At 36.2% G+C, this 25459-nt stretch overlaps 1 protein-coding gene across 1 annotated transcript in view; it reads left to right on the forward strand.

Moving 5' to 3' along the window:
• The first annotated feature begins 11910 nt into the window (after nucleotides 1-11910).
• LOC145681586 (uncharacterized) overlaps nucleotides 11911-25459 on the forward strand; it is a 43973-nt gene continuing 30424 nt past the window's right edge. Inside the window, exons 1-2 of the mRNA XM_081753213.1 lie at nucleotides 11911-12002; nucleotides 21460-21655. Of these exons, the coding sequence (XP_081609339.1) occupies nucleotides 11935-12002; nucleotides 21460-21655 (264 nt within the window). The 5' untranslated portion in view covers nucleotides 11911-11934. The remainder of the gene's footprint in view (nucleotides 12003-21459; nucleotides 21656-25459) is intronic.

Here is a 25459-nt window from a genome sequence, read left to right on the forward strand (position 1 = left end):
TTCGTTATTCCTAGTATTTACGAACATTCAATATGCTTCTAAGCCTTGGTTACAAGTAAGCATCCACTAACATTTGTTACACAGAACTTTTGAATATTCGACACACACATTTTTCTTACATTTGAAGCACACTGTTTTGCTTCTCCTATCGAGTTTCGATGGACAAATATGACATCTCTTCTTTCAATTCTTCTTGGAGATATGTATGTCCTTCTCTTCATTTGGACATCCAGCAGCTCCCTCCTCACCTATCAGCTGGTCACTAAGTTCTCTTCCTAAGTACTACAAAAATCTTCTTCTCCCAGAGTTTGCTCCTAATTCTTCTGGATCCACTGTTTGGTATATAAAAAACGAATTCAGCGCACTGAAGTCGATCATGTTATAAAATATGATCATTGGCCATCGGCGAGTTTTTCTTTTCAGTGAATAATTGCACACCATTTGATCCAGTTTGCCGACCCCAAACATAGTCTCGTTGCATGTAGTTATAACTTCTGATTTTTTCTTTGCAGTGGAATTGGCCATTTTTGACTGTTCATGAAGTGAACTTACATATTAGCATAATTACTACTTTATCTCTTTTGGGGTAATAGGAAGCTAGCATAAGTTTAACTTGAAATCCAAATAAAGTGAAATTGCATTCTCTTTTTTCGAGGACACAAACTCCGAAGGCAATTCTGGCTTTTTCGTTCGCATCGTTCCGACAAGTGCAAACGTTTTCTCATGTAGATCCCTGGCAAGATGTACATTTGTGAAGAAATTGTCGCATATAATATTTCTTCCACTTCCTTCTATTTCCTTTATTAAGTCTTTCCAACTATCTCACCTTCATTTATCTCCTTATTATCTCCAATTTCTTTTCCTTTTTATATTTGAGCCTTCCAAACATACGCTGTTTCAGAATCGCAAATCAACCACAACTTGATTGTATATTTTTTCAGGTTTCGATGGCATATACTGTCTCAAAGGGTAATGTCTTTTGAAAGTTACGAGCTGTTCATACACAGTCATATTCCAACTAGGAGCATATGCCTCCCTGAGATACACTATCCAAAACTCAAATACATTCCTGATAGGCTCCAGCTTATCTGATGATCTGTTTTATTCTTTTTCTGTGTGGTCAAAGCGCATCACTCTTGTTATTGCCTTGAATCTGTCACGACTCATTATTTGAGAAAAAATGCACACAAGTAAATTTTACTATACATTTCACTCAAATCTTCGTTCTTTGACTAGAATACGTCCATAAGAATAACCTCTTCAATATATTTTTTCAACTTTTCTCTCGTCAGCTCTTTGCATTGCTTCCCATACGCAAGATGACTTTCCTTATTTGTCCAAGAGCAAATTTTCTTAAGAAGTGGTCTCGAAAAATGTGAAGAAAGATTGATGAAGGAGTTTCACATCTTTCTGCCCATTTTGTTGGCCTTTGGATCTCTTTGATACGCCTAGTGACGGGTTTCGATCACTCTGCTTTCTGCGGTACTTGTGGCTCTTGTAACACTTCCTTATGTGATTCGATTTCTCCATCATCCACTTGCACTTCCACTTGCATATCCTCTAGAATGCGGGTTGATTCCTCAACTGCGTCGTATTCACCATCATCACTTGACAAAAAAAAAGAGTCAGAATCTTCTGAGCTTTCCAATTCTTCTAAAAGTAAACCTCGCTCTTCTTTTTTGCAGTGAATCCCCTGGTATATAGAACGAGAGACATTTGCATATAGTCACTTTTTCCAACCATTCGTAACGCACACTCCACATATTGTCCCACATGAAAACTTTGGTTCTGCAAAAAGTATTGTCGAATTTTAATTCATTCCTCTACATTCTTCAATATAATTATAATATTCAGGCCGTTAAAATCATTAGACTAGGTACTAAAACATTTCTAATGGTACTAAGTACTAAACAGGAACGAAATCTGCTGGAGTACAGTCTTTTGAATTGCAAAATAAAGTAATACCTAATTATTACACCTAATATTTTAGAATTCGATCTGGAATAATAGTAAAAATTTTGATTTTCAATGTTTATAGCGTGAGTAAAACGTGATTTCGAAACGGATTACCATGTGTCCCATATGTACAAGATACCATTTATTATCTACTTCTGTAATTATACAGATAAGTAACAGAGAAGAAGGAAAACTTTATTTAAAAAAATAAATTGGTTGAAATAGAACATCACATGATCGAATATTACATTTTTAGTATTGAGTCATATTATCTTTCCGTGTATGTGCTATTTATGTAATATATAGAAAAAATATACACTACACCTAATATTCGAAAGTGTAGTGACAGTTCCAGCGAAGGAAGTGATTCAAATATGTATTTTACGCACAAGAAAAACAAACTACGTGTGAATAATATGGCCGGGTCCAATAAGCCCGTCTGTCCGTAAATGGAATCATCCATAATTGTGATGAAACTAATTGATATTGAAAACAAGCAAAACAGGGTCTTGATTGTCTTTAAAAATGATGAATAGTCGCGGAAGCTGGCAAGGGAAGAGAGCGAGATTAGTGAATGGGAACACCCTGGTCGTCCTTGTCCAAAAAACTTGCGCCCTGCACACAATATTGGTGTCAAAGTAATGTTGCAAATTCTTGGGGCAACACCTTTGTCCTGCACTCTGGAGAAAGCGATGGCAGGTTCAGACACGGCCTCCGAGACATTTTAATGACAATACAGAGTGTCACACGACTAGCTCGTGAATCAGTGGCAGTGGGAGATATTGTAACATCCACCTGTTTACCTGATGTGAGTATATATGATTACTTTTTTGCCAAATGAACGAACCAATTCATGGGAAGCACTACAAAAGAGAAGTATCGCTTGTGATCCTTGCGGAACATCGACAAAGATAGATGAGCTGACGTGTACGATGCCTTCCATAGATTGAACAGAAGTTGATGGAGATGGTAGTCAACTACATTGAAGGAATGCAACAGGTGCCTACCTGTATTTAAAGCTAGGTATGAAATATAACAATGTTGTCATTGCTTACTATCTATGCCTTATAAGAATAATTTAACATCCACTTTCTTTTTAATGGTTCTGTTCGCATCCGCAGGTAAATTTCGAATCCGCAGGTGCACACAGTAAAGAAAAAGAGTTTGAAAAGATGTAGAAAACAGTTTATAATTAATCTGCTGATATCGTGTATACGGTTAAAGTAAAGATTATGGGAAGATGGGAACAAAACCTATTTCTCATTAGCAAATATAAAAACAATAACATGTATGTAGACTATGCATAGTGAATTATTTACAAAATATTCGTATGCTTTCACAGACTGAAACAAGACTTTCGATTCACTTTTAGTATGTAAAAGTCTGCTCCCTCTGAAAAAGTCATGACCCTTTATGGGTTTAACCTTACCTATAGCGTACACCGGGCCTAAGGTTTAGGGGGAACAATTACTTTATTTAACTGTGAACGAATAACAATAAGAGTTGGTGATAAGCCACAAGCGTATACCCATAAATCAAAACAAATTCTGTGACACTTTATACTTTACGTGGATGTCTAATTTCTTTGTCCTGAAGTAGTTCTAATTACTTTGATTTTAGTTATTGATTTATTTTATATTTACAAGTCCAATCAATTCAAAGTAATCCAACTGAAGAAACATTTGGCTTCCTCTGAGTACCATTGAACAATAGGTCTCAGCGGCTTAAGATTGAAGAACTACTTAAGCTTGAAGAATATAATCGGATTTGAAAAAATTTTAACACCTCAGATCGAAGAAAAATTCTGCTTCATTAATTATATTCATCTTAAGAAGTAAAAGAATATTAGATAATATTTAGACATAATTTCTCTCTTTAATATTTTCCATGCAGAATTAAAATTTACCCTTAGGAAACTGTTTCTGGGTTTAAATTTCTTGAATACAACATAGTTTTTTTTTTTTTTTTTTTTAGTTCATTATCTAAATGAGCTTACAACAAATTATAAATTACCAAAGTTAAACTTCCATGGTAACAAAATATAAATTCTGTGCGATAAGTAGAATTTCTGAGACTAAATATCTTAATTTATAATATGGCTCCAAAATTCAACCTTCTTTAATTTGATGGAATTGCTTTCAACTCAGTTTTCTTTCTTCTTTAGTGGTGAGTTTCGTAGCTTTTAACTTTGAGTGAAAATTAGATTTGTAGGTAGAAGTAAATAATAGAAATATCAGTATGTCGTTTGTTACTGTACGAGGTTATTCAAATATCTTCGGACATCTTTGTTTTTAAAAAAAAATAAGAAAAAAATATGAAATATCGTAGGAGATTGTAGGAGAGGTGGGCTGCAATTCGTGGGGCACATGACGAGCATGGCCACCGTGTTAGATGGAAATTCAAATTTTTAAGTGGAAACGAGAGCGTGTCTAATGTTAAATAACACCAGCGTCCATTCAGGAATCCAAAAGTGAAGTTGTTTCTTTCATATATTGGATGGTTAGCATGTTATGAATACTGAATGTTTGAAACGTGTCGCTGTTCCTGACAAAACTTGAAGTGCAGAGCATTTCACCTGATTTGTCATTACAAAAAATAAAAGTACTTATTGACGTCAGAATTTGTATCTATTGGATCACATACGTTTTCCATTGCTAATGCCCTTATTTAACACAAGCTTGGACGTTCAAAAGATCCGAACACTGTCATGTGACTTTAATATTTCTATTACATACTTGTCATTTGAGAGTTCGATAGAAACATTTATTGTTGGTGTGGAAAGTTCCTATCCAATATTTTGAGAAACAGTGGACGGAAATACACTGTAGCGCTGAGAAAAGTGGCACAACCATAAGAACTGCGAAGAAATACCATAGGGAGTCCAACAGTTCTACAGAAAATTTACTTACAAATTATCCGTAAGTGAAAGAAAGTAAGAAATAGAAGAGCCTATGGAAAATGAAAGATCTTTACAATTATAAAGACTTGCGGTATTTGCCTTTTCCATTCAAGTTACAAAGTACGGTATTTATAAAAGTCTTGATGCGTCAACTCAATAAAACGTAACCTCATTCAACCAGGAGAATATGCTAAATTTGGAAGTGAATATAACTCAATAAGTGATATTCAGGTAATGAGAGAACTCATAGAAAACTGATAGTATAAATTAATCGATGTATCTTGTGTTCATGGACTCTGTCCACGTGGAATTATAAACCAGATATAGGATACCCTCCCAAAGTGTGTAACTCGATACACATTTGTGCATTTTCTTCCTAAAATTACAATAGCTTTAGTACAGTAATAATTGAGGTAACCTAAAGCCTACACCTCATCTGTATTTTTTTCTTTTCTTACAAGTTTACTAGTTTTTGGTGAGAATATAAATGATAGTACTTAAAATTTGCTCTTTTGTCTTTCTCGGGTGTAGAATATCACCAGTTCAATACTACTAGCTGTAGTGTCTTGTAATTAGTATTGACCTCCCTCTAACAAACATTCCTGTGAACGCGCCAGGTCAACAATATTCTTAAGTCAAGTCAAAGAAGCCTTCGCAAAAGTTGTTGCTAATTGGTAACGACTATGAACATTCCAGTGCAACTGTTAGTTTTACAAATACAGTATTATTGTTCACATGCTTAAATGTTCCGGTCATTGAATTGAGAGTTCAAAGGATGGGTGTAATGGGAGGCATCTAACCAATTTTTGCATTACTAGTAAACTTTTTTTAGTAAACTAGTAAATTAGTAAACTAGTAAATTTTTGCATTACTGTATGGTTTTGAAATATCACAGAAAGCTAGATAGAAAAACTTCAATTATATAGCAAAAATACAGCATTGATAATAAATTCAGAAAATAGAATCTAATTTTTAGCACCTTCTATAGAAAGCTAAGGATACAAATTAAAACTATGGAATATAGAAGTAGAAATTATACATGTCCATGCTCGCCCGCGGTTGCGCCCTCTCAATTTTTGAAGTGTGTTGTTCTTGGAAATACATGTCCAGACATACTAATTTTCTTATATACTATATTACTTAACATATTTGTATAAAATACTATAGTACTATAGTTTATTTGCTATAGCTAATAAGGATATGTGCGTAAATAATTGTCGTTTTATGATGGCATGTGCACGTATGCTTTTATGTACGGTTTTAACTTCAGTCCCCTTAAAACACGTCTGCAACTTCCCTCACTCCCATGAACCTGTTGACTCAATCTCGTGGTTGACTTTCGAGGACTTCTTGTCATTATCTCCTCCACCTGCATCTTTAATTCAGGTGTGCAGACAGATGGTCGTCTGCTCTTGGGAGCATTTTGAACCGATCCTGTACGCCGCCAATTTTCAATCAATTCCTGAATGGTGCTTTTTGCTGGCACAGAACGTCCTGGAAATTTCTCCCGAAACAAATTCTTTGTTTTCACAAAAGATCCAGTAAGAATGAACCCTTCAACAATGGCAACACGCTCGGGTATCGAATACGGCATTATCACACACTGACACTCACCCGGCTTAACACAACGAGGCCTTTTTCTCAACTGGTTTCGACAAGTTTCACTGGCTGCGGCTGCACGTTACTGCTGCAGGTCACATAAGTCGACCCGACCTCGACACGCCATCTCTTGGTAGGAAGGTAGATTATTTAAGTGTTGCCAAAAACAATATACCAGAATATTACGACGGGCCGGTTTTACGTGCCGCACCCTGTATATATATATATATATATATATATATATATATATATATATATATATATATATATATATATATATATATATATATATATAAATATATTAGGGTGACACTTATTTTGCGTAATTTCGTGTTGCGATACGCACACCGCTCAAAAGGAATTCTATGTAACCGCACCATAAACACGCATTAGTGAAATAGCAGCACCCTACGGGAACGTTAAACAGTGCCGACTTGACGACAAGTAATGAAATGGCGTTTCCACATTTTAATATAATTTAGAATTTCCAACTGTGATAACGGAGTAACTAAAGGAGAGAGAGAAACGAAACTTTGCACGAAGCAACTACAGAAAGGGCGACATCTGCTCGTTTATTGACAAACCGCACCGGATGAGCAGCATTACCAACCAAACACATTCTTCTGCCTTGCATTATATGTTTTAAAGTATACAGAACTAGTGACCTTTTCCGAGATATTGTATCTGTTCCAAACTCAATTTATCCCTTCTAATGATGGCAACACTGTTCAGCGGATGCCTCTAGACTTAGAATCAATACAAACAATTCCTATCAATATCTGATTTAAGGTGTACAAAACGTTATTATCTCACTTCCTGTGTGCATGAACACACATTACATATTATTTCTCTAAAATTTTGCAAACTGATCTGCCTCTACAATCTCTTTTGTCTTTATTTTCATTGCTGCTTCCACGGTGATATTCAATTTAGGTTATTCCGTTTAAAAAAACAAAACATTGTCTTTGGTTGGCAACACTGTTCATCCGGTGCTATTTGTCAATAAACGAGCAGATGTCGCCCTATCTCTAGTTGCTACGTGCAAAGTTTTGTTTCTCTGTTCCTTTTAGTTTCTCCGTTATCGCGGTTAGAAATTCTAAATTATATTAAAATGTGGAAACGCCATTTCATGACTGTCGTCAAGTCGACACGAGTTAACGTTCTCGTAGAGAGCTGCTATTTCACTAATGAATGTTTATGGTCACATAGAATACATTTGAGGGGTGTGTGTATCGCAACACGAAATTACCCACTATATATATATATAATAGTAACTGTGACTAAATGAGAGGACACCTATGAAATTTATATGCCCAACAGTATACTTTGCCATGAAATATTGATTATTTAAATGTAATGATAATGGTTTCGAGCACTGATCATTACGTCAGAATTTCGTATGAGAAAATGTGTTTGTGAAAATAATGGACTATATTTGCACTTCGTAGCTTAACATTCAATCGTAATAGTGGGTACGCACTGATCATTTGGTCCGACGATGTGAATAGTGTTCATCTAGCAAATGATTGCGGTTAGTTTGCAAATAATTGCAGAAGGAATAGCTGTTTCTCCTAATTGACACAATTTAAATATACGCGTTCAGCTTTACAAATGTAATAGTACTTCGTGGTTCTGATTTTTTCACGTTACCTGATTAAACCAAGTTTATCACTGTTCGAAGAGGTGAAGAAGTGGATAGGAGTGAATAATATAATAAATTTATTACAGTAGAATATCTTTTTTACCGTACCAGAGTGTCCAATATTCCAATCTTCATAAATTTTCACTTCTTTTATTTTAAAAATATAGTGTTTGAAATTAGTTTGAAGTTTGCGCCCTTGCGGACTGGTAGCGACTAGTAAGATTTGGCAAACAACTTACTGGTACAAAATTTATTTTATTTAAGTTTTTTTTAATTTTGGCAAATCCCTGTTAGAATTTTTCTATTTATTTATTTTATTCTAGTTTTCTATACTTTACTCGTAACTCTTCTCAGTTTCTGAGGGGTCAGATTATTTAGAAGTTCTAAATTAGAGACCACATTGACCTTCCGTAGGACCGGAGGCTTCAATGGCGTTGACCGGATATTGTGGGTAGTGAGATTTCCACAAAGTCCTTGTCTTTATGACTCCCATTATGGGCATGGACTTGTCACGTACTTTGAGATATATATTTAGGTCACGCTTTTAGTAGGACATCTGTTTCGGCATATATGACTATATTTGGCTATGGATTGTCATATGTCTAAATTCGACCATTTATCTCCGTAGTATTTAGTGTACTAGTGTATTTTCCTTTGGCGCGCCGCTGTTTTCTTCTCTAGCTAAACTTCCATTTTCTCTTCTCTAAGAAGTTTTTTAAAATGTTTTCAATCTCCCCCCCAAAAAAATTTAACTTTACAAATATTTTACAATTTAACATATATCACAACCTTTTCAGCTACTATGGGTTTTCAGATATATTTTGCTGTTTGCAAGGAAGGACCTAGACCAAGCAGAATGATCACAAGAGCGTTTGTTCGCTGTACATGAACCCACACCATGACGAGGAAGGAATGGTTTATATCCACCTTTGACAGAGAAAGATATCCACTGTTCATCCTCTATCAAATTTCCCACCTACCACACACGAATCCGGCAACGGTATTCGCCGACTGAGAGGCAGATTACATAAAAATAAAGAGTGATAAAATTAATGATGAATGAAGATATTCTCTGAGTCCTAACCTTTCGCGGACTTTGACAATCCGCTGCATAAAAGGGAACAAGATTTTGGAGAAGTCAAGAACCACTATATAACTGCAATTAAATAAGTTTGTTCAGATACATGGTTAAAGAGAATACTGGAGAGACTTTCATATAGTAGTGGATTGATGACAGTTATAGGTGATGCTATTTTAAAATATATTTTATAAAAAAATATTGATAAGCAAAAAGATTTGGCTCCAAATACGCTCACCAAAATAATGTTAAGGTCTTATGTGTTTTTGGTATTACTGGAAGTTTCGAATATTAGTTTTTATTAACGATACCTATGAAATTAAACCTCCAGTAAAAAAATATTACCTTCTGTACTACATTAAATATTTACCACATTACATTATAAAGATGTGAGTTGTGCGCATTTTATCTAGTGAATTCTATTATCCAGAAGCTTGCACTGTATATTTTGGGCATAAGTTACAAAAACATAGAATGATAATGCGAGTGTAAACACTACATTGTCTTATGTCTCTAGTTTCATCCAGAATTTAATGATTAAGTATGTGATCGTTGCCAAGTAGCTAATAATGAATTGAGTTCGTGGAATAATGGATATCTTTTAACACATGAAAATTTTACGTGTTATACAGAACAAAACACCAGAGAGCTTTTCATGGCCCAATCGACTCACGCCTTTATGGGAAGAACTATAAGGAGGTTCGGTTACCTGACTCATAATTACCAATGTTTCATATCAAATAACACAATCAGACATTTTCAGATGAAGTTTCTGATTACTTAGATTTTTCTTCTATTTCTATATAATTTGAGGATGCTGGTTACGAAAATGAACTTCGTTTTACGCTTAACCCTAGATAGGCGTGTGGGTGACAGGTGTTCCCCAGTGATTTTTGTCTCGAATTTACAATACTGTGTATAGTTATTCTGAGTTGCGCCTTTCAGTAGCTGAAGGTTGGTTATTGATGTTTATTATTGTGGCAGTATTACATTTCTGTTTCCCGTCTGCAGTTTGTAACAAATAAATTCTCTCTGTAGCTGCGAATTTGGGTGACAATTGTCAACCACGCGCCTATATACGTAACTAGTAAAATGCCAAAACGCCGGAAGACGAAGACAACAAAAGATAAAAATGTTGCTCTGCAGTGGCTTGAGGAGGAAGAGAAGGAGTCGGAGGTGTATTCTGATGAGAGTGATTATGGAATTTATCACGTAAGTGCAAATCACCACAACACTGAATGGGAATACAATGACCCATGGTGATACTTTTTGATCTTCTAAAGATATGTTCAATTAATGCACTTTGCATCCTGAAATTCAATACCAGTTCACCGCAATTGTCATGAAGGAGTTGTTTTGGAGGATATCACCTGGAAAATGACACGCCTGAGAAGCAACACCTATTCTATATTTCTGAAGTTGCAGTTGAAATTAGGAAGAGGGGCCAACTCCGACTGTTACTTGGTGTTGAGGAAGAGACAATGATCGATCTTGAGAAGCCATCAGCCTCCAGAAGACATTGTCATGCTTGCGAAAGATTAAGAGACAAAACTACAAGGAAATGTTGCTTGAAATGTAAGAGATGGATGTGTGGAGAACATCTCAAAGACATTTATGTAACATGCTTGAAATCAGTTTAGTAATCATGAAACAAAACTATATTATATTCAGTAGAACACTATGTACAATCAAAAAATAACCTGTGATTAACATTTTATCAGATAAATGAAAGAATCGCCATTTAAAGGTGATTTTACTTATTTTAGAAAAATAATAGGTAGGTGACAGCTGTCACCCACGCGCCTAATCGTTCAACACAAACGTACGCGCCTAACGCAGGGTTTAAAAAATCAGCTTTCTTCAAAATGTTTGGTACCGTCTTCTGTAATCCACCACCAAAACAGTTTTCAGGGAGTTTGAGTTTTGTGTCACAATTTACATCAGCAGAAGTGCTGCTATCTGTTTTAGGCGCTCTTACACTTATTTTTGGTTTATTTCAATCCATAAAGACGTAAAAATGGTGCTAAGTCGAGAATATTTGATTTAGGATTTAGGATTTAGATTTCTGGACTTCCGGCATCTAAGGCCATTTAGCCTGTCACGTTTCGGCATTTACCTGGTGTGAATGAGGAAAACCCAGGAAAAACTCATTCAGAGTGATTAGCCTGAAAAAGCGTTTTACACTTTTTTCACCGAGTGCCCCCACCAGGAATCGAACCCGGCACCGCTCGCACCGAAGGTCTAGAATATTTCCGTGTTGAATTACTTTCCATGTAATATCCCAATGCTCTTCTTTCTTCAGAAAGCATTGTTGCCAAATCGCAACATTAAAACCCACTATGTTCTTCTTCCTCGCCGACTCTATTTTATTAGTAGTAACCACTTATTTATGCCACATTTTGTTATTCCTCATATAGTCATGTTTGCTTAATAAGAAAGAAAATGCTTTTTGTAAACGCAATTGTTGGCAACTATATAGAAAAGGCACACCAATAGTATGTTAGTAAAATTATTCCATGTCAGGTAGTTGATTTAACCACTACCATTTTAACAATTTACTCCAAAATCCGATGCAGTTGAAGCAGCATTAGTCACACATTAAATTTTATCAAAAGTAGTATAGCACAGCCATTTTTCTATTACTGATGTGAGTATTATATGATGATAGGCTTCCGGATTAATTTCTTAAAAGACTAATCTGGAACATGATGTAATACTTTTGTATACTCTTTCGCAGGTTGTGTTATGTTCATTTTCTAAATGACGTCTGGCGTTCCAACATATACGGAACACTACAAGTGGCCGCTTGAAATACGGTTTAAAAAAGGGTAAGCAAAACTTAATACTATTTACATTATGTCTACCGTAGTTCATTTAGTGAAGTTCAAAGTTAAAATTTTATTTTAATGCTATTTTCTAACACTGTCTGTCTGATCATCCTGAAAGTTTAGCTAATTGTCAGAAATGACACTTTAAGATCACAGGTTGATGAAGTAAAAGCCATTCGTAGACCATAACTGCAATATTGTGAAATGAAAAGCATGTGTAGTTGTAGTGACAGAAAGCGCAACACTTGCTGTATCGATATTTGTGATACTGGGACATTTGTGGTATTATTCGAAATAACTTCTTATTCTCCAAGCTAAGAGAGGATATTTTCGGATGTTCAGTTAGAGGATAAGCACACAGTATTAACTGCTATACAAAGACCAAATTTTATAAAATTGGTGTAGCCAGCAAGTTGTTCTAGAGGAGAATAATATGACTTTTTCAGAGGATTTGGAGCTTCTTGCATACTAAAAGCAAACTAAATATCTTCTTTCGAATATAAAACCATTATTAACTCACCATACATATATACATACATACATACAAACCTTTCTAAGAACACTAAGAATATGTAAACCCGAATATAAGGATCAATATACAGAAAAGTGAAAAAAAACATTTACTAAAATACATTATAGACACATTTGAAAGATGTAAACAAATGCTTGTTTGTGATTGGCCAAACGCCTGTCCATGATATTTAAAGGAAACTTCTAGAAATATTTATATTTTTGTTTTCTTTTATAGGTTTCATTAATAGTTTTCCAACGACTATTTTCCAGTCTTTATTCAAAGTTGAAATATTATATTCTTCTTTCTTCGTTTTCAGTGTATTGAGATATTTCTAATTACGAGGAAGTCTTACGGAATTATCAGTATTACGGAGAGCAACTTACCTGCGGAGTGATTTATCACAAGTCACTCATTTTGTACACAGTTGTCCATTAATGAGCATATTTAGGGATTTTTGGTCAGATCTAGTTCGGAATAAATATAAGAGACGAAGTCAAAATTAACGTTCAATGGATTAGTAATTTATTTTCATGATTTATAATAGAGTTCAATTAGTACATAACAGATAGAGATAAGCACATAACAGTAACACATAATGCTAGGGCAGAACACATTCTGAGGAGAGCCTCATCTCTGAAACTGATTTATAGTAATTTGTAAGTCCTTATTCCTAGACCTTCCTCCTCAAACACTGATTAAAGTGAAATTTACACCCACTAATGTACGTTTCCTGTTGGAACAGTGTTCTGCGAGATGTTATTGCTGCTTGCTTGAAATCCAATTTGATTAATTTCGGATTCCAATAATTAATATTAGCCTTTACCAAACTGAAAAAAAAATCCCTGATACGTCTTACTAGCTCTTGTTGGTAAGAGGCCGAAGATCAAAGGAAGAATATTTGTTTCCTCCAAGTTATGTTCCCGTTCTTGAAATTTCGATACAGGCCCGTATCCACGGGGGGCTAGGGTGGGTCGCCCCCCCTAAATTTTCACTGCCCCCCTAAAATTTTTACGGTAGGCTTGCATATGAACTATAATATGGTTGGGTCGGGCCCCCCTAACTTCTACCGGGCATCCCTACATTTTTGGGCTGGCTACCGGCCTGTTTAGATACTGTCTGTACTGAAAACCCTGATGAAAAGTGCATGGTTTCTTCTTAGAGGTTTCGATTACTGTGGTGGTTTTCATTAGGTGGCCCTCGTGATCTACTCTTACATATCCATAATCTACGAAGTCAGCCAATCAGAATGAATCACATAATATTAGACGGTTCCATCTCCAATCCACCTCCTTTATTATTATATTCATTCTGATTTAGATTAACTTGGGGTGAAATTGATGCTTTTGGCGCACGTTCCACGGTATGTACAGCAAATGTCCCACTGTCTAAGGAAAAGTATTGAACAGTACCGCGAATGTCCCAGAAGAACTGGTTTTCTGGTTGTACTGCAAATGTCCTGATACCGTACTGACATATCATGGTATTTGTCTTTGTTCGTGTCAGGCCCGCAGCCAGGGAGGGGCTAGAGGGGGAATTGTCCCCCTTAAATTATTTTTTGCCCGCTCTAAAATAACGCTGAAGAGAATTTTCAAAAGTGACTCAAAAACTGTGAAATTCTTGTGAATTGTACTCATTTCCGTGTAAAATTATATGTTCCTTGCTAGATGCACCAAATATCTTACATTGCCTTTACCCATTTCAAACCGTACTCTATTATTGCAACGATGACATTCATCTAAGGATATCAGGTGCACTTCCAAACAACAGTTTCATAGTCCACAACGTTAGTTGTGAATATTAATAAACGGTAGTCTCGCTTCTTTTGGAAGGAAGGAAGATTATATCAATATATTTTGTATTGATATAACCTAAAATTGCTATAATATAATTTTGTTCTAATGTTTAAAAAATAAATACTTCAATTTTAATTATTAATATAAAACAAAGTACCTCGCAAACAGCTTGTATTAAGCACACAAAAATGAAACAAAAATTTACGGTTTCGATATTTCAAAAATAAATACCTTTCTCTAAATAATAAATAAATGTACAATTTTATTGTGTTCTTTGATGTCTTTGCCATTGCTCCCTCAGTCTTCATTTCTGCCCCCCCCCCTTGCTAATAAATTAGGCTAGCTACGGGTTTGGCTCCTGTACAGTATATATATAATGATTCTATATTTTTAGTTGTTGCTGGAATAACATTGGAAATTAGCTTAGCGCTTCTACAACAGGTCCACTCAGGATCAATGTGCTGTCATACAGCTTCTCACTGTTGAAAGATACCTTCCAGATGACGTGTTTCGTCCTATTAAGTGCATGAGTATGAAAAGAAACTGTAATCGATTTGTCAAGAATATTTTGAGAAGGACGTGCAGGAACAAGTTGTTATCTGGTGAATCCCACATTATTGAAACTGAACACAATTCGATGGCTTAGTGTCATAGAAACGTATCTACAAAAAATTAGTTTTTCACAATCGCGAATAGAAATTGTTTTTTCGTATTTGATTTTAGTTTTTGATAATCCAAAAGGTTTTGTATTTGATTTGTATTTTGTTTTGTATTGAATTTTTGTTTTGTTTTGTATTTTTGTTTACAAGGAAGTTTGACTTACCATCATTTCACAGAAAAAATTGAGCTCTGATAATGTCAGAAATGTTCGTATCTAAAAAAATGTAGATACGTTCCTTTGACAATAAGCCATCGAATTGTGGAAAGGAGTCTGAAGTTACAGGCGCAAATAGCTGCCTCAGCACTTGATCCACAGTGGAGCAATTCAACAAGAGTACTAAGAGAGATGTAATGGAACGCATCGGGAGCATACGGCGTATTCCCAGTATACGGCGTAGTATTTTTAAATATAAATTTACGGATGACAAGTTTACGTTATATTTTTAAAAAATAATGATCGAGCATATACTTACCAAAAATCCCAGCATTATATCACTGAGAAGACTGTAAAACACCTGCTGTATCACCAAGTGTGTTCATAGTGGATTCGAGGATGTTGACAGAGCGATAAATTACTAGTGTATCTCGAACATTTGTCGGCTTATTGCTCCTGCGAATGAGTTTTCAACCTAGTTGAAAATCTTCCAGTATGAAAATGCCACCAATTCCCACACCTCATGAAATTCATGCTACAAGAGTCTATAGAAAAAGTAATTAATAATGTTTTCTGGTATGTACATGTAGTATGTGACGAGTTGATGGAAAGAGTACACAGATTGTCAGTAACTTCTTGCCTCTCACATGTTGTATAAGTTTGCTTTCGTTTCTTTTATTTGCAATGTAGAAGAGGGTGTGCTTACTGGGGAAAAGAAATGTGTAAATCGACTTTTGCGTGAACAACGTTACATGCGGGTTTTGGATTCAATTCCGGGTGAATATTGATTATGAAAAATGTTTTGTAGAAGCCAGATAGCACGCTCTGATTAGCCATTTCATCCAGATGACATTCGATGATTGGCTAGTGTCTTTGAATATGTGGTTGATATCGCTCTTTCCTTAAGCGATCAGGCAAAACTGATTGTCTTTGGTGATTGCTTTAAAAAACTAAATATATATCATAACAAGTGTCATGAAAATTGGTAACATTTAGTAGACTTTTGTGACATATTTTGGCTCCTTCAAGCTTGTGGAGGACGAGAGGAAGTTTTCGTTCCTTAAATGTGCAATGATTTCCCTGAGAGTGCTTCCAGAATTTTGATCAGTAGGATGAGATGAAGCTGTTGACTGCTCAGTTTCCAACTTCAGTGCATAAATGGGTTGGCCAAATGCATTTATGGTCTGTCAAGAAACTTTAGTCACTGAAATCCAAAGGATGTAAATTTGTGAGTAGCAAGGTGAGTTCATCCTTCTATGTTCTCTTGAAAAACAGAACAGCCGTTGAAATTTTGCGGAGTGGTTGCCATTATAATTGACAGAATAAGCTGGATCCTGACGATCGCTTTTTGGCATTCAAACTGAAAATATGAGTGTGGGGATTTCAAGCAGAATGACAGTGCATGGTAGTTCGTTTGGCTTTGTCTGAGACGCTGACATCTGAAACATTGTAAGAACTGAGGAAGTTTGTAAAACTTAATATACATGCGATAGTGAAGGAGAGTAGACAATTTATAAATTTCTCCTACTTCTGATTTTTCTTTGCACATTAATCAGCAAGAATGCAATAGCCTTCTTTTCCTCTTCAGTTATTCTACTTGTAGTGGTAGAAATGTCTAATATCTGCTCTACTGAGTGAAATACAAAACCTAGTTCTTGAAGTGCCAGTTTAAATTTTGTCATGTCCGTATCAAGTACATATTTGCCAATGACCACTTTGAATGTGGTTTTCTTTGGTTTGGCGTCATTGGCATATTTCAATTTATACTTCTACAGATAGGTTTCCAGAGTGAAGAAATCTTTCTTAGTTTTACAGACAACGTGTGCAAAATTCTGGATAATGGTGAATGTTGGGATATCGTGACACTCTTGCTTGACAAGTTCACAAAACTCGTATTTCTTACTTGTTGTGCTCTATACTTTTAAGGTTGGAATTAGTACTTTGGAGTTTACTGTTTAAACTTATGCTGGAGATTTTCTTGATATATTGGTATCAGTGATGTCTGTAATTGTCTCAAGCTGATTTGAAGTCATGCTATTTTGCTGATCAGCGCTTGCAAGTTCGTTTGGGGATTTGAGATAATATAGGCTTACCTACCCCCTAAACGATGATGATTGCTGAATCCCCCCGAACCAAAGGTCTCGGTGGTAATGAACGAAATGTATCCTTGATTATATCAGTTCCTGATTGCTGCGAAGAACTCGATTCTGTATAAAGTAATTGGAGGTTTGATTTGAATATCAGATTTCAGTCGAGAAGCTTGCTTTTGGACGCGAGGATTTGACTTCACGATTCGATTTCATGATATGCGAACCGGTATTCCATGAACAATTGACAGCTCTTCTAGAAAGCTAGGCAGTATCCAGAAACTTTGGAATATTTAGTACATAAACAATTACCATGCGTATGTTCTACTCATTTAGGCGCATTTTTTGTTGAATAAAGATTAATTGAGTATTAACGTACATTTTTCACTAGCACAAGTAAAACGTATCTGCTCCATATGCTCTCAGCTTCTATTCTAATGTCTTCGTTAATTGTCATGTACCAATTATGTTTGGCTTCAAGGAACCAAGAGAACACTACTGTGCGACTTTGAACTATCTTCGCAAATTCATTAAAACCAAGAAACCTAGATTGTGGACTTGTGGTGTATCAATGGTTCGAATGCCAACCTTCTAAATTTTACATCGGCAACATACGTAGATTGGTTACACAATGGGACAAATGTTTGAAGACATACGGTGATTTCTTCTGAAGTATAAATGTTGTGACACCCTCATTAATACCTTGGGAGACGAGGGTTTGATTCGTGGCGGAAGCTCATGTGATTCGGATTCCACGTTAATCAGTAGGTCCCGTCTTATATAGCCTCGCTGTAGAAAGGGACGTTAAACTCAAACTCAACTCAACTGAACTTTCATTGATACCTTTATGTTGTGTATAAATTGTACTTAAATACTATTAGTTAGTACTATTAGTTTTTTCACAGGTAACGTCTACAAATGGGTTTCAGTTGATTACGCCACATAAATTATCTTTATATCGTCTTCGTATACTACAGATAACATATTAACTGTTAATTTCAGAGGTGGTATGGGGAAGGGCAGGTTTGACAGCCTATTGGGCAGATTTCTCCGAATTTGAACACGCGCTAGACTGTACTTTCCGCTTGTGAAGAACGTACAAGAGTATGTTGCAATATATATATAACGTCGCATTGTATATATTACACTGAACTGCAGTGGTTATTTAAGAAACGTTTAAGGGTATTCTAGTTATTTTAGGATACTGGACTCAACTAGTTTTAAAATTATTTCCTAAAGTCAGTTGTTCCTTAAGCTAATAAGCATTATTTGTACAGTAAACTTAGTTTGCGGAAAAAATTGTGTTCTTCATACCGCCATAGAAGGAAAACTGGAAGGAAAGCAAGGACTCGAATAGGAAGAAAAAGAACACAAGTGATCGACGATTTGAAAATAGAAGAAAATATTGGGAGTTAAAAGATGGAGCTGAAAATCAAGAAACGTGGAAGAAAGATTTCCAGGTCCAAACATAAAATTGAAAAAAATCTCACTAGTCCCAGGACTTGCCAAAAGACAGAATACTTAATAATAATAAATTAGTACCAAAACTGTCAGGTAAATATAAATTTAAATGCGGCTGCAATTATGTTAGTGCTAATGAAATGTCCGCTTCAACATTTGGTGGGAAACGCACACAGTTGTGAGTGATTTTTATTTTCGAATTCGAATTGGGATATTCGGCTGTAAAAGGAAAGAAAGAAAGGAAAAGGAACAGTTGCAAGACAAGATAGAACATGACAGCAAGCCAAAAAAAAACATTACCAGTGGACCAGGAATGGTCATTAAGTGTACCATTCACTGTTGGTTTCTCAAATTTCATTCCGGTGACATAGCATTGCAAAAAGTAACCCCGACCAACATCACGTTTGGATGAGCTTCTCAGGAATGCCACAGAAGGGAACCTTAGGAGTTTTGGTGTCGCTGGAGACAAGCTGAACAGACGCACATCATATCATTGTAGTACGGCTGCTCCTTGCAATCAGTAAACTACAAAAGATGGATTCATGGGTGCCACATGACATCAACCAACAAGAATCGCCCTCTGAGAGTTTGCAGTTTGCTGAGTGTAAGGAAGGTTTCCTGCATCGGATTGTTGCTTCAGATGAAACTAGATTTGATATGAAAATCGTAAACAATCAGAACAATGGTTGAATTGTTATCAGAATCCGAAACGGCTTCCAAAGTTGGTAGATGTTATAGCTGGTACAGTGGTAGATGGTGGGGATGATCCATTATACATTTCTCAGCTAACCTAAAAATTAATGCAGGTCAGTAGTAAGAGCCCCAGTTGATCTAACTTTTGTGCCCTTGGGTCCCTGAGTTTGTGATCATGGTCCTTGTCCAGGGTTCTGACCAGGCCTGCATTAAACCATCCCTCTAAATTATGCCAGGGCTGTCTTGGGCCACCCCTTAAATTTTTGGGGGTACCTAGAACCACACCCTTAAATTTTAGAAAATTGACAAATCTAAAAAATTGTTATAATAATGTAGGTCCAGGATATGTATCTCTGTAAGTTTGAGTGGTCAATTTGTTCTCTTCATGAATAGAAAATTTCCAACAATTGTAATTCTTCAAATAATTAAAATAACATTACTAAATAAAGTAAGCATGAGAGAATGATGTACGAGGGTCACTACCAAAGTTTTGAGATACGCATTGTTGTGGCACAGTATTTGAATTCCAACAATTGCGTTCGGTAGTGGTATCCAGAGCGAAGAAGCGAAGCAAGTTTCAACTCGCCTCGCTTATCGGCGTGGCCGTATAGCCTTCACTTGTTTGTTGATGTGACCAATATTCGGCTGTCTAGAATGGAGCTCGAAAGGGAACATTTTCGGGCAATGATCCTTTACGACTTCAAAAGTGGTTTGAACGAGACACAAAGCCTTGACCGTTTGCAGGGGGCATTTGGGGACCTTCCTCCTTACCGTGCTACATTTTTTCGGTGGTTTGGTGAATTCAGAAGAGGCCGGACATCGCTTAATGATGAAGAGAGAGCTGGACGTCCGGCAACAGCTGTGTCAGATGAAAACATTGACGCTGTGGAACAAATGATTCGAGAAAATCCTCCAACAACTTTCAAGGACATTGAATCTACAGTGAACATTGGATCGCCAGCAGTAACAAAAATTCTTCATGATCATCTTCGGCTCAGGAAGGTTTCATCTCGTTGGGTGCCACACGCTTTGACTGAATAGCAGAAGCGCATGCGTGTGGAATGGTGTGAAGAAATGCTTGCAAGATTTGATGGAGGCAATTCTCGACGCGTCTCTGACATTTTTACTAGTGATGAGACTTGGATCTATCAATTTGTCCCTGAAAATAAACGCCAGTCTGCAGTTTGGATCTTTCCAGACGAAAATCCACCCACGAAAGTGAAGCGACCGCGAAGTGTGGGGAAGAAGATGGTCGCAACTTTCTTCTCCAAATCTGGCCATGTTGCAACTGTTCCACTTGAAGAATAAAGAACTGTTACTGCTTAGTTGTACACCTAACAAAAGTGTTCCAGAGCTTCGGGAACGGCGTCAAAGAACTGGATTGCATGGGATCCTGCTTCATCATGACAATGGGTCCGCACACAGGGCCAACAACACAATTCAGTTTTTAGAATCTACGGAGGTCATACTTATTACTCATCCGCCGTATAGCCCTGACCTGGCCCCGTGTGATTTTTTTCTGTCCCCCAGGATCAAAGATCGCATGCGTGGGAAGAGATTTTGCAGCCCTGAAGAAGCTGTAGTGACTTACGAGAATGAACTTTCAACACTTGAAGAAAAAGACTGGCAACACTACTTCCAAAAGTAGTTTTCGAGAATGCAAAAGTGTGTACAGTGTAATGGTGAATAATTTGAGAAAATGTAAGTGTTAAATTGATTTTAAGTATGTAAGTTATTTCACATCTCAAAACTTTCGTAGTGACCCTCGTAATAGGAGGATGGGTAGGCTTTAATTATATTTGTGCACAACCATATGAAATATTTCCATTTTAATTATCTTTATGAAAATTCATACGAAAAGTTCTGCTATCATTATCTCTGTGCACCCATATGAAAAGTCCCATTTTTAATTACATTTTTTGCATATCCATATGCAAAGTTGTCATTTAATTATATCTTTCTGCTTTAATTACCATTGTTTGTACCTATAGGAAGTCTGTGCTTTGATCACCTTTGCGCATACTTATATGAAACAGTCGTTCTATGGTAAGCTGTTAATATTAGTTATTATTAACGTTAACTTTACTCTTTTCAGAGTAGCGAGACCAGTATCAACTATCTGGTACGATAATTATATACCAAAGACAGTTACGTCTCTTGCTCAAGAAAGCTATTTTCCATTATGCAATGAACCAAATACAGGATTCTGCAAGAGGTTGGAAGAAATTAAGAAAATTGATCCTTGCAAACATGACAAGATGTACAATACGTTGAAACAGTTACCTCCTATTGTAAGTTCACTTCAATATTATTATTGTGAAATAATTTTTCAATCGTATTAAGTCACTGGAATCTGCCTACGTCAACCTTTTCGGGATTTGTATATATAACATACATGTGTATTCTTTCAAAACGCTCATTTGACATCTATTACGGCAGGATTATTTGTTCACTCGTACATGCATTGTGAAACAGGTCACATGTGTTTTGAGAATGAGCTCGTCAAGTTGGTGGGGGTCATAACGTCATCTGTTTGGCCTTCAAGAGTACAACGCAAAAGGTTTATTTTGTTCTCTCGCAAATGCTATCTATAGTACGGCCAACAAGAGATGGTCTCTGACGTTTCTTACCACATGCGGTGGGACATTGCAGCCCCTACTTTGATACCAGTGTTACCAACCACGATCACTCTGTCTTATACCATTAATTAAATTGCCACTACAGTTGCACCGAAAGAAACCTTGACACGCGAGTAGTGGCAATGTCACTGCGAGCTGTCAGAGACGTTCTCTTACTGGACGCACTAAATGTTTTATAGAATCAAGCAATACACATATATGTCGTCGACATAACCATCAGACAGAGTACATGTGTTATGGCTTCTTTTCTCCTTCTCTCTCCTCCCCCTCTAAGATTTCTTTATCATTGTTTACTTTGAGTAAAAGGCACTGGTCTTCAGTTTAAAATTCATTCTTTATATAAACACAAACTTAAAGAAAGAAAGAAGTTTCAACTGAATGTGTTTAGAACAAAGCATTTTCTGTTGGTGATAAAATGTAAACGCTGAAGAAAAACTTTTATGTTCTATTTTAGTCACCACTGCAAGGGCCTAATACGTGACAAATCAATCGAAACCTGTCAAATTGAGCGCAGCAGGCTTTCTTTCCTGCTTTGTTCAATAAAGAGGCGAAAATTAAAACATTTGCAATTTGTTGGAGTTAGTTCGATCACCGCAAAAGATGCATACGTTTCAATTGCTAAGAGTACACATTTAAGTTGATTGTATAGCCGGTGGTAGCAGTTTGTAATGCATAATACACTAGAAATTTCACACAAACAATCCGTTAATGTAATGGTTGTTTGGAAGTAATTTCATGTTGAGAAAAACATTGATGACGACACTTTGATGTATTGTAAAGAAAAATGCACTTTACAACACTTGTCAGCACGCTCTCCAGAAACGAATGCTTGCCCTGACAGTACAACACAGAAGAAGAGAAATTTCCTCGTTTAACTTTTAAAGTTAAAACCATCTCATATGGGATTCTCATCCCACTTTATACTATTTATCAAGCCTTTGAGGAGCTAACGAAGAGTTTATACTGTCTAATTTAATATTTCTCCGAATGTTTGGCATACTTCACAGTAATCAGCCTTAGTAGCTGCCTCCAGTACCCCGTGTTCATTGCTTGTGAACTTCCTCTATAAGATTTGTCTTATAAAGTTCCGCAGCCATTCTTAAATTCTTTAAGCCAGTGTTGCACAATCCATTTATTTGCCACATCCCTACGAAAATTCGGACATGTTTTTGCTTCTTATCTCACTGGTGTTTGTTCCAAGTTTGAACAGGTACACATACAAGACCAAGGTAAGACTTTCGAGAGTTCTCATGTTTTACCTGTTGTCAGTAGCATTTCTAACTGTAGCGACCATAAACAACGAAATATGAAAGGAACATTCACTGATATGTTACGTCGCTTTCTTCAGTTTCACATCTAAATGAAATTGTGTACGAAGCACGTGCAATGTTACCACATAGAAATACGACAGAACATCGTTGGTGCACAATATTTTCTGGAAATGATATTCGTTTATCACTGGTTTATAATTTATGATTATAGACTGTAGTTACAACATACTAGAAAAGTTGTACAAATATTCTCAATGCTGTAGAAATTAATTGGAAGAAAAATGATTAAAATAAAATTATATTTTTCGTATCAACAGAAGCGAAAGAACTAACATCGTTCCTCTAGTAAAAAGTGCTTATACTTGGATACGTTTCTAATTGTTCTAACACTGACTTGAGAAAACCAATGAAGCTATTTTAAATACAGGATGTTAATGAACTAGACCGACAAACTGAAACAGATGATTCCTCACATCAAAATAAGGGGAAAAGTTCATGTGGACCCGTGGTCAAAACTGCATAGTTTCAGAGCTGAGACTTTTCCGAAACCGTGGGAAAATGGACTTTGGAAGCGAATATCTTCAAAACTATTAGCTACTGAGCTCAGGTGGCATGTTGTTTTCTGAGACTTGTAATCTGCTCTACCCAAAAATGCATGATTCTGAACTGTTCAGTGGAGGCGCAAGGGAGTCCCCCACAGGAAGTTGGGGTCTTGCATATTTCCTTAGGACAGATGGGTCCGATTCATGATAAATTGAGCGATGTGTCAACAAGTAACAAAATGGCGTTGAGAGACCATAAATATTTTTAACAAAATCAAGGTGGCGAAGGATTTTTGATGTGTTGTGCATGATTGCATAACTACAACAGGGACAGAACGTAGTGGATAAAATGAAATTAAATAAAATAGTCCGTGGGAGAAGACGCAATTTTTAGCCGCACCATGATTATACACACACACACACACACACATATATATATATATATATATATATATATATATATATATATATATATATATATATATATATATATATATATATAAAGTTTTTCAGCTGATCTTATATGATTTTGGGGTGCTGATTTCGAATCCTATGAGTGCCACTCTGTAAACCTTGGGAAAACTTCGCAAACGGGTTAAAGAGGGGGTGGTCTTCTCTTACTTTCCATGTCTTGAATTACAGGATTATTTAAGCATAATTTAATTTTTTTCATGTCTTTTTGACAGTAGAATGCTAATTTCTAAACCAATTAACAGAATTTGATAATTTTCACACAAATGTCAGGGTTGCCAATTATCAATAAAATTTACAGAAAATTTTTATACAAAATATTTTATTTTACAAACTTTTTAGGGCGTGTCCTAAGTACAGGTAGGTATCTTACTGCACTCATTATGTTATAGTCTTATGGCCTTTCTCGGTACCGATACTACTACAAATAAAGTACTGACTTACCTTTGGCTTTCAACCCTTGTAAACTCTAGGAAACACACCCGGGATCCTTTGATTACAAAATGGTACGTGATATTATTCGTCCCTTGTGGCAAATGTGAACGCACCCGTAAACAACGGTTTTTTTTTAATTTACTAGCAATTTGTTTTCGCTGTCCCTATGATAATCTAATATGATCATACAGCAGAGAGGGGTTTGGGAGGTGGAGGATTACATTCAATATAGGTTGCTGTTATTCCCAGAAGTGTCTGTGTTTTCTTCCATGACACTGTGTAGTGCTGCTTTCAATAGTCTCTGATCCATTCAATGACACTCTCACATTGTTACTGCCTGGAAATATCATATGTTCTCTCTTCCATTACTACCTACCAGAAAACCCACATGTACTTTCCGTGTCAGTCACCGACATGCGCAGGTGCCTTTTTAGGAGTTTCCACGGATTTCTCCCATTGTCAAGCATATTATAATTCCCCCAAATCTTTTCATATTTCATTAATCATCAGCCTTCTATAGCCCAAGAGGCAACACTGTGGAATATATATTTGTTTAAAACAAATCTGGGAGGACAAGTTAACAACTCTTCTCGAGTATCTTCTTAACACGAATTTCTTAACCAATATTGTTGCTTTCATGAGTCATCATCTCCATACATTGTCAACAATCTATTGTTCGCTACGTGGGAAGGGGGTACCTGGTAGTGTGCACCTATATGACAAGGGGTCCACTTTAG

This window comes from Thermobia domestica, chromosome 3, assembly GCF_964235325.1.
Source record: "Thermobia domestica chromosome 3, izTheDome1.hap1.1, whole genome shotgun sequence".
Lineage (NCBI taxonomy): Eukaryota > Metazoa > Arthropoda > Insecta > Zygentoma > Lepismatidae > Thermobia > Thermobia domestica.